This window comes from Olea europaea, chromosome 12 (genome assembly GCF_002742605.1).
Source record: "Olea europaea var. sylvestris chromosome 12, O_europaea_v1, whole genome shotgun sequence".
NCBI classification, from domain to species: Eukaryota; Viridiplantae; Streptophyta; class Magnoliopsida; order Lamiales; family Oleaceae; genus Olea; species Olea europaea.
In genome coordinates this window covers 6,895,609-6,906,743 of record NC_036248.1, presented here as the reverse complement: position 1 = coordinate 6,906,743, position 11,135 = coordinate 6,895,609, and the positions used below count along the sequence as shown (strand labels likewise).

At 32.1% G+C, this 11,135-nt stretch overlaps 1 protein-coding gene across 2 annotated transcripts; it reads left to right on the top strand.

Annotated features, from left to right (window-relative positions):
- Nucleotides 1–6,962: 6,962 nt before the first annotated feature.
- LOC111406944 (abietadienol/abietadienal oxidase) lies at nt 6,963–10,873 on the top strand. 2 transcript variants are annotated; one of them, XM_023036298.1, is made up of 10 exons: nt 6,963–7,300; nt 7,483–7,716; nt 7,822–8,146; nt 8,280–8,429; nt 8,516–8,755; nt 8,876–8,968; nt 9,858–9,936; nt 10,046–10,167; nt 10,369–10,496; nt 10,643–10,873. In XM_023036298.1, the coding sequence occupies exons 2-10, from the start codon at nt 7,499–7,501 to the stop codon at nt 10,752–10,754; spliced, it is 1,467 nt and encodes a 488-aa protein (XP_022892066.1). In that variant the 5' UTR covers nt 6,963–7,300; nt 7,483–7,498; the 3' UTR covers nt 10,755–10,873. The 2 variants fall into 2 exon arrangements, with proteins under 2 accessions (XP_022892066.1, XP_022892065.1); XM_023036297.1 differs by lacking the exon at nt 6,963–7,300 and having other exon boundaries at nt 7,369–7,716.
- The last annotated feature ends 262 nt before the right edge of the window (nt 10,874–11,135 follow it).

The window sequence follows — 11,135 nt, the reverse complement described above, 5'->3', positions numbered from 1 at the left end:
GTACCAATAAACCTCCCATGACAAATAAAGCATTTGCAAGAATAATTTCATTCGTTAACAATTTGTTTCTTGTGTATAAATGGAAGATAATCTTATATGTTTTGCACTAATTCGCCATAAAACTTATAGGTTGGGGAATAATTTTTTAGAAAATACGTCAGATGTACACAAATTGTCACATAAACAACTTAGGACGATTGAACGTTGCCATCTTTCAACACTTCAACCTCACAGGATTCCAATGAAATTGGACACAACCACTACACAAGTGTCAGTTTACAAGGCCGTCCCTGCAGGATAGTGAAGGATTCCTGGGACCTCCTACGGGTGCCTACTGCTAATGATATGAACGCTACCTAAAAACCTTCGAAAACATATTAATTTATCGGTGATTTAAACAATGGAAGACAAATATCAAAACGACACGAAGCCATGTTCGATACACAACAAGCACTAAGTAAAAAGTCTATATGTATAAGTGATATATGTAAGTTTTATGCCCTGTGTCCAATCAACCTTGGACATAAATCTTTTGATATATAATTAATGCAATTTAATGGCAGATCTATTATTTAATTAATAGACAATTAAATTAAATAATAGAGTTCATAAATTCAAATTTTCGTAATTTGGTAATCACAAGGAGTTGTGATTGTGAGATACAAATTACATATGATTGAATCTTAAATTGTCCGTGATTGTAAGTAATAAGGAGATACGGATATCGTTATTACGGATAGACCATCACGTGTGACATTTCTTACTTGTGAAGTAAGTAACTGATCTCACAAGTTAAAGCGTGGTGACACTTAAATGAACACGTTGATATTTTGTTATAGAACAAAACATTGGAGACCCGTCGAAAGATTCCACATGGATAACTATTTGAGTGTCAGTGGTTAATCTATAACGTTCGGTAGTGAGATTGATCCTTTTGACTTGAGGTCGTCATAGTACCTTATATGAGGACGGTCATGCTTTGACGGTATTGGATGTTGCTCTATCAAGGGCCACTAATACGACATCGTTCGAGTATGTCAAGAATCATATGAAGGTTGTGAATGACCAATAGAGAATTTGTCACTCTTAGATAGTAAGAGATTACGATCTGCATTTCATCCAATTAAATCAATAACGAAATCCTTGACTAAGGTATACTCATAAATCAAAAAGGAGTTTTCGACTTATATTGACTTAATAGTGGAGTGAAATATATGATTGATAATCAAGATTGACACGCTTCCATATCTCGTAATTGATCGGATCATATTGACGAATAGATTATAGTTTCTCAGTAAACGAACGAGTTTGGTTTTATCATACCACGTGACATTTTCCGTCACATATATTGCCCTGACACATTGGTAGATGTTAATCTGGGACGGCGAGTGTAATTGGTGATAAATTAAAAGGGTGTTTTATTTTATCAATTTTGATTAGATCAAAATAATATTTCACATATCGTGATCGGGAATCTGATGGGTCGTACACAAAAGGAGAACTGAAAGATTATGATTTGTCAATTAATTAATTTAACAAGCGTTGGATAAATTAATTAATTGGGTTGCTTATTTATAGGCCTGAATTAATTAATTGGATTAATTAAATGTTGAACCGGGTCAGGCTAAGCCCGTTCAGGATTATATAAATATGATTAGGGTTTTCAAAATTGTAGTGATTTTTCATTATTCTTGCTAGTGCAAAAAGGAATTCCTAATCCTGCAATTTTGTTCTCTGTATGGATCACCGTTAGAGGCTGAAAAATTGGACAGCTGTGGGAGACAGATCCAAGTTGCTGGAACAAAGATATGGCAAAGGAGTTTGCAGATCTTGTAAAAGGTACATCTTTACCACAGTTTCTATCTAAACACAAAGATGAATTTTGGTGGGAATTGAAATTTGTTTTAATTTTCCGTTGCACATGTTAAGTACATTCCCAACAATATAAACCTCACAAGTTCAGATACTGGACAATCTTCCACGCAACATTTCTTATTTCGTTTCTTCCAGTATATGCAGCATAGCAGAAGCGCCAAATTATATACCTCTTGTGAAAGCCAAAAAATTCAATCATAAAAAATAAGGACGCTGGCCCTGGATCCGTGCATCTGGTTGTTTTCCTGTCTTGATGAAAAACTTTACCTCTCTTTCCTTAGGCCAAGGAAAAGGTATAAAATAAAAGACGATCTAGTTAGATTATACTTGCATTTTTTTGAAAAAGCCAAAAGTGTTGAAACCACCTTAGTGATATAAAGTAAGCATGACAGCAATCATAGAGTTCTGGAATTGCTCTATACCTTTGCATGGGAGTTAGTGAGGAAGAGGATGAAAATTTGAGAGAGAGAACAAATAACATCGAAAAACATTATTTGTATATAATAGATTTGATACAAATATTAAATGATTGCATAGTGTTCACATCCTAAAGTTTGCGAAGTTACTACTCAAATTATAAGCATAATTTTCAGATTATACAATCAAAACAGTGTGCCTTGTTTTCAACTTCTTAAGAAGCGTTAGTTAAGATGTTGATAAATGATTTAACACTATTATTTGTTAAACGCCCCAATTAATTTAATTGAGAATAGAGTACTTTACATTTCTATTTAGGGAATATTATTATGCATCATGCCAATATCATAGTTCTCTCCGTTATAATTGACTTACGACCAGCGTCTAATTTCTTCATCAGATTATTTGTTAATGCAATTAATCCACCACATTACACTGAAATAAAAAATAAAAAATAGTGAGAATGAATGCATAGTTTGAACCCTTACACCAAGTGGGTGACGTTTTATAACGTTGAAAAAACGATTGTCAAATTTATTGGACAATTCTCTCAATATTAGGGAAATGAATTAATAAGTTGAAAAAATGCATAAATGCATCTTCATTTAAATCCTAGCAAAATATTATTCAAACCAGAAGTTTGAAAGATAATTTATGTAGATGCATTTACTGATCAAAGAGATAAATAATATCTCACGCACCAGTTTTAAAAGCTCCACCAAGAATTGATGTCATACGAGGACAATTTGTTATCATTATATATATTTGATATATCTATGGCACGCCTGAAGTGTGATTGTGTTCGATTCTAATACAAAAAATCTTCAAATGAAAATGGAATAATTAGCAGAGATGGTCTCATTAAGGAGGTACATACTCTTGATGACACTTTGACATAACAAATTATAAAATCACATAAGAGTTTCGGGTACACGATATATCAAAACTTGAGATATCTCAATAAATCATGTCATCATGGGAAAAGAAAAGTTGTCAACAACATTTTTACACGTGATGCAATGCATCTTATTATGAGGAGTGCATACATCATATTGATGTCCCTGTAGGACAATCTATTATAACGAATGAATCTCAAATATGCCAAAAGCATAGTTAACTAATTGGTTCAAAAGGTTTTGTACCTCAAAAAAGAAAAGCACAAGAGAAAAATCAACCAAAATCTTCGAAAAAAAACATTAAAAAAGATTAATCTTTCAAATATTGAAAATATAGTTTGCGAAGAACCACGGATGTCAAAAAAGAACGAGATTTCAGTAAATTATATGTTTTCTTATAAATTATGGGAATAAAATAATGTTATTATAGACAACATTATCGCATTTTATGTGGCTCTTGATATTATACAAAATGAGGATCATATATCATAGTCAATTGAAGATGTCAACATGGAAATGATGGACTAAAATGAAAAGAAGCCATACAGGTGGAATTGAATTCTTTAAAGAAACGAAGTGTTTGGACCTGTAATTTGAATACCTAAAAATGTAATCCTTATAGGATACAATACAAAAAAATGAAAAAAATGTAATTATAGGATATAAAATCCGACTCGCAATTCAAGATTTCTTACAAATATCTGAAATTGATTACGAGAAAACACATTCTCTCGTAATGGACATTATCACATTTAAATTCTTAATTAATTTGATCGTATCACAAAAGTTCGATACGTGCCTTATGGATATAATAATTGTCCATTTATATAGTTTGCTTGATAGTGACATATTTATGAATATCCCCAAAGTACCTAAAGTTTCAAGAATAAATGATATATGTCCGAGAACCATGTTCTCAATTAAATTGGAAAGATCATTATATGAATTAAAGCAATCTGAACGCATGTTGTATAATCGTCTTAACGAATATTTGTTGAAGGAAGATTATAAAAATGACGATGTCTGTTCATGTGTTTTCATAAAAAAATTAAATATTGGATTTGTAATTGTGACAGTGTATATTGATGATTTAAATTTAATTGGAAATCTCGAAGAATTCAACAAAACTGTAGATTATTCGAAAAATAAATTTGAGATGAAGGATTTGGGAAAAATCAAATTTTGTCTTGGATTGTAGATTAAATATTTTCTAAAAGGATTATTTGTCCATCAATCTATATATAGAGAAAAAGTGTTAAAACATTTTTATATGAATAATGTATATTCATTGGCATCACCTATGATTATTCGTTCACTTGATGTAAACAAAAATATATTTCGTCCACTTGAAGATGAAGAAAATGTGCTTGGTCCTAAAGTACCATATCTTAGTGTAATTAAGGCATTAATTTATCTTGCAAATTGCACTCAACTCGACTCGACAAAATTTTTTCTGTAAATTTCCTTACAGGATATAGCTCCACACTAACCCAAAGATATTAGAATAATGTTAAACATTTTTTCATTACCTAAAGGGCACTATTAATTTGGGATTATTTTATTCTCAAAAGTCTGATTCCACTTTAGTGGGATATGCATATATATGTTATCTCTGTGATCCACATAAAGTTAAATCACAAACAAGATAAATGTTTACACATGGAGGAATAATTATATCATGGGGATCTGTAAAGTAATCATTGACAACAGTATCCTCTAATTATTGTGAAATTATTCCAATCCATAAAGTAGGATGAGAATGTATATGATGGAGAAACATAACCCATTATATTCAAGTATCATGCATGTTAACTTCAATAAAAGATAATCCAGCAATTTTGTATGAAGACAATACAACTTCTATTGCACAACTCAAAGGATGCTATATCAAAAGTGACACGACGAAGCTATTTCTCCAAAATTATTTCATATATATGAGCTTCAGAAGAATAGTGACATCGATATCCAACAAATTTCTTCAAGTGACAATGTGACCGATTTATTTACAAAAGTGCTGTCGACATCTATATTTAAAAAATTGGTTTATAAGATTGAAATGCGTCAACTCAAATATCATCGGTGATTTCCATCAGGAAGAGTAGTTGTACTCTTTTTGCTTCGATTCGATTTTATCCCACTGAATTTTCCTAACAAAGTTTTAATTAGACAACATTTATTTTTAATATTTCAAAATAATTGTACTTTTTCTCCTTTGTTTGATTTTTTTTTGTTTCACTGTGTTTTTATCAAACACGATTTTAACGAAACAGATATTTTATAACGTGTCATTCAAGAGGAAGTGTTGTAAATAGTAAGTTTATTAGTGAATAACAATTATACCCCCGTAACCATAGAAATTATTACCGTTGTATCCCTAATTCTTTCTTAGTTTCTTAATAAAACATATACAAACCAATTGATTTTTTTCTTTTTTCATAACAAATAGTAATTTTTTTAAAGATTATATAGTTAAAAAATAGAAAAAATAAATAAATTTACACATAAAACAAATATTTTTAAGAAGATATCGTTTAAAAATATTGAAAAGTTCACATATAAAATTATTTTATTAAGATTGCATTTGATTGCCAATATTTTTCATGAAATTTGTAATTTTTCTACCCAAATTCTTACTTTTGTTATGTTTGATTGGTATTTTTTCTATGCAAAATATTTTCCTACCTTTAGTCACATGATCATATTTTTCTTGAAAATAAAGAAAATATTTTCTTTATAGAGAGCAGATTTTTATTTTTCAGGTAATTCACTTTCTTTTATTCACCTACAAATAAAAAATAGACAACTATAACATTTTCTAGGTTGAAAATAAAATTAATCAAACTCGTTTAGTTGACAATTTCTATGCAAATAATTTCTAAACAATTCAATTGCCTGAAATTTATATTCTTTGCATGTAAATTATGTAAATTTCATGTTTGGAATCAAACATACACTAAGATGTTTTACGATTGAAAGTTAGTTCCCCAAAAAATGAGCTTTACATTGGAGGTCACAATATGTGATATATATTGCGATTTAAAATGGATAAGTTTAATAGTATATTGCGATTTAATCTTCGACCTTTCAAAATGGAAGACTTGCATAATTAACTCATTATTTAATAGTATTTAGGTTCGAAATAATTAAGTTTACCCTTAATTCAAAAAACAAGTTAAAAGTGTTATTAATATAAGGAAGAAAAATAAACAACAAAATTTACCTTCTTTCGCAATCGATCTACCATACTCAATCATATGTAGGGATTTTCGTTTTACGTCATTAATAACACCCATTTTGTCAAATTTACATGCAAGAGAAAAGTAGACCATATTCTAATTCATTTGTTCCAATTTATTAATAGAACCAATGGGAAATGTCAAGGATTTGTTGCTAAAATTTATTTTTTCTTAAAAATATTTTTAATTATAGATTATAACATATAATTTTTCTCTACTTTTTAATAATATATATTCTTCAAAATATTATTTCCTACTTCGATTAATAAACAGAAAGTCTAATTCTCGAGCTTTAAAAAAAATCTATAGTCAAAGTAAATGCCAGTTATGCCGGGCAATTTAGTATTGAATCTTGAGAAGTGTGTATGCATATAAATAATTTTGGTCAAACTTGGGTTTTAACTTTCATAAAATGAGAATCTTCAACTTGAAGCACACTCACCGGGTCTTGCGGACTTCGGATTTTACCCTTAGAAAAGTTACATTTTGTGACTATTAGGCGATAGATGTTAAGATTGTGCAGTGCTTCAAATTTGTAAGTCTGATCATACCTTATCTTCTCCTATAAATTGAACCCTCATCTTAAATTCGTTAAGCATTTCAAATCATCTACCATTTTCTTGGCCGTTTTAAATTGGAGTTTTATCTTAAAAGGTACTGACCTTATACTATTTAAGTTTTTATTCGTGGCGCCGGTTCTTTCGACTTGTCATCATTGGAACAAAGAAAATAATTGTAAATGTGCAGGAGATGTAGAAAGAGGATCAGCTTCATATTAAACAATATGGAGTAAAGATTTAACTAAAAGGACAGGAATCGCAGCTAACAGAAAAGAATGCAATCATCCATTTTATAGTCAGAAACTGAAGTTGGAAGGTATAGAAACTCTCTTGAAAAATAATAATATATTGATATAACTTCACATTCTAGACGTGGTATGACAGATCTTCAGAATTTTTCTGAGTCAACGAAGCTTTTTTTGCCATTTACTCCACTATTCAATTTGAGCTAATGATTATGAAAGTCTACTTCCTCAATATTTGCTGGTTTTTCTCCAGATTTGGTGGATGGAAGATGGCAGAACTTTTTGTAAATTTCTGGCCTTTACTTGTCAGCAGCCTGTTGTTCATTGTTTTTCTTGTGAAATATAAGAAATATGGTAGCAGTACTCGAGAGAAGTGTAAGTTGCCTCCGGGAGGAAGAGGTTGGCCGATTGTTGGAGATAGTATCAGTTGGTACAATGCTGTTGCAAGTTCTCATCCGCCTAGTTTCGTCGAGAAACAGGTTGAAAGGTACTTAATTACAAAGTTCTTCTTTGTTTCTTTGTGGTTTTAGTCATAGAATTTACCAATGTAGAGAAACAAATATCCTTAAAAGAGTTGAAATATTGTCAACAGGTTCGGAAAAATATTCTCGTGCAGTCTGTTTGGTAAACAGGCGGTGGTATCAGCTGATCCAATGTTTAATCGATTTGTAATGCAAAATGAAGGCAAACTATTCCAGTCGTGCTATCCAAAATCTTTCAGAGACTTGGTGGGGAAAAATGGGGTGATCACAGTACAAGGGGAGCATCAAAGGAAGCTTCATTCTATCGCCTCCAACCTGATGCGGTTAGACAAGCTCAAGTCCCAATTCTTGCACGATATACAAATAGTTATGCGCGAACTCTTCAATAATTTGCACGACAAACAAGTCATTCTACTGCAAGATGTCTGTAGAAAGGTAATACCATATTCTGAGTTTATTCATTTCTATTCGACCCCTGTATAGTATACTTCTGCCTACTTTGATTCTATGTTCTTAGCGTTAAATCAGTATACATGATCGAGAATTTCTAATTTTCATTTACCTTCAGATAGCCATTAACTTGATGGTTAATCAACTGCTGGGTGTGTCGTCTGAATCAGAGGTGAACGAGATTGCTCAGTTGTTCTCTGATTTCGTTGATGGTTGTCTTTCCGCTCCTATCAATTTGCCAGGATTCTCTTATCACACTGCAATGAAGGTGACAACTTAATTTACCAAATAACATTTAAACTCATTAGACCATTTGAGATTCTGAATTGTACCGTTCCTAATTTAACATAACAGGCACGTGAAAGTATAATAAGCAAGATCAATAGTTCAATAAAGATCCATCGAAAACAATCCTCTCCAGCAATTGGCAATGGTGTACTGAGAAGGCTACTAGAGGAAGAAAGCTTACCTGATGATGCTGTTGCAGACTTTATTATTAACCTCCTTTTTGCTGGCAACGAGACGACTGCTAAGACCATGCTTTTTGCTGTTTATTTCCTCACTCAATGCCCCAGAGCCATGAAGCAATTGCTGGTACAGACAGATTTTCTTTTTGAATTTATAAGTCTTTCTATTAAGATCAGGGAAAAGGGCGTCCTTTTCTTTCACTGACTTCCAGCACTTTTTTTTACTTCCTTCTGCACTTGAGAATAGGATGAGCAACAGAGTCTAAGGAGCCAAAGGAGTATCTTGGATGGAGAGATGCTCGAATGGCAAGATTATAAAGCTATGTCTTTTACTCAATGTGTATGTCATCTGCTCTCGTCTTGTCTCTCCAGCATAATTTTAGCCTCTTAATCTAAGGCATAAATTTTCTTATTTATGCATTGAACTGTTTAAGCAATGTTCAAACAATGATAATTGAAAAGGTCATACTACGATTCAAGAATTATCAAAACTCAAGACCCTTTTAAAACTAAAGTCTAAACCTTCGACTAGCAACTTGTTGCGACCTGCCCAGAATGCATGTCCCTTTATTTTACCTTCGTACTGTTGATAATAATGCAGAGAAATCTGAATACGTTAATGAACTTCAAGGCACGAAATGAAACGTTATCTTTTAAGAGATGTTTCTCCTCTATTCAACAAAGTCACAACGGGGTATAATAGAAAATCTCCCTCAGGATACAATGGAGGCGTTTGATTCAAATTGTGACTATTTGATCAAACCAAGAAGACACTCGAATATAACTGATTGATGCCAAGAGAAAGAAGGAAAAATAAATTGTTTTTAATGTGTTTGCAAATGAGAATTCATCCAGAATTTATAGACACTGAGGCAACTGTTTGAATAGGTGTATCCCTTGGAAGTGACTGTTAAAAAATGAATAGATGCACCTATTCAAAACTTTTGAAAAATAAAATTCTCTTTCGGGGGCGTTGCCCCCGACCCCCCACAGGGGGCGCTGCCCCCTCGACCCCCGCGACTTGACCGGGTAGGTCGAACCCTGTTGCGCAGTGGCAAACACTAATTCGGGCGGCAAATCATTCGCAAAACAAAAAATTAAACACATGCAAAATGATGAAAAATATCTAACACGTACGACCAATTCTTTCCTTTGCTTCTTGTGCATTCGGTTATCTAAAGATACCTCACAAGTTGTCATGGTAAATTTTTACTTTATCCTTCCAACAGGTAATAGATGAAACTCTTCGACTGGGAGGCATTGCAATTTGGTTGATGAGAGAAGCTAAAGAAGATATAGAATATCAAGGTTGATAATTATAGACTGCGTTTGTATTTGCTTCTTTTATGGAAGAAGCCAGATAATTTCCACAGTATTTATTATTATTATTTTTTTTCCATATACATTGTTTTTGCAGATTATGTAATTCCCAAAGGATGTTTTATAGTTCCTTTTCTTTCGGCTGTCCATTTGAATGAAAATATATACGGGGATGCTCTCACTTTTAATCCTTGGAGATGGATGATTCCAGAAAATCAGGTTAGTCTCAGCAAAACACATGGACTCAAGTCTAATTGTTATTTTTATATAATATATTAAAAATAAAATTTAAATGAAAACACGTATCTATTTGAACAACTTAATATTTTAGACGAGACGATTAACCATAATAACACGTAGACACAAATTTGTTTCACTTTCTCTGTGTTCTAAAGCATCTTTTATTTCTCCATCTTAAAGGAGAAGAGGAATTGGAGAAGTAGTCCATTTTTTGCTCCGTTCGGTGGAGGTGCACGATTTTGTCCAGGTGCTGAGCTGGCTCGACTTCAAATTGCAATGTTTCTTCACTATTTTGTCACTACGTATAGGTAATTTACATTTTGGCGTTAATTTTTTGTCTTAGAAAAATTAAAGTTAGGCTCGTAAGAAAAATTCAAAAATAGGTTTTGATATTTTGTGTTCATTTTGCGCGTCGCGAAAGGGTTAATCAAGGAGTATTGTTCGATTATTTTAGGTGGAAGCAACTCAAGGATGACAAGATGTCTTTCTTTCCATCAGCTCGATTAATGAATGGCTTCCAAATCCAATTAAGCAAAATATGGCCTGATCACATCAATGTGAAGTAAATTAGTTGCAGCAATGTATAATACAAAATTCTATGTCATTGTTTCTCTCTTCTTGTTCTCTAAGTTATTTTGAATTTGTGTGTTATTTGTGTACTAAAAGAAAGCGTTTCCATGTAAAGATTGTGTGGGCTTTTGATTTTTTTACAAATGTCTATTTAAATCAGCGTTTCAAAAATGTAAAGCGTGGCTACACGTCATACAAGTTTCAAAATTTTACGAGTCTATGCAAAGTCTAGAGAAAGCCTAGGTATAAAATATGACTAGACGGTCGAGTCAAGCTTCATTCCTAGGTGAAGCTTAAGCAAACTTTATAGAATACCGATTTAAATTATGAAGGTACTTGTTTATTGAGTTCAAGTACAATCTCCAAACATTTCCTTA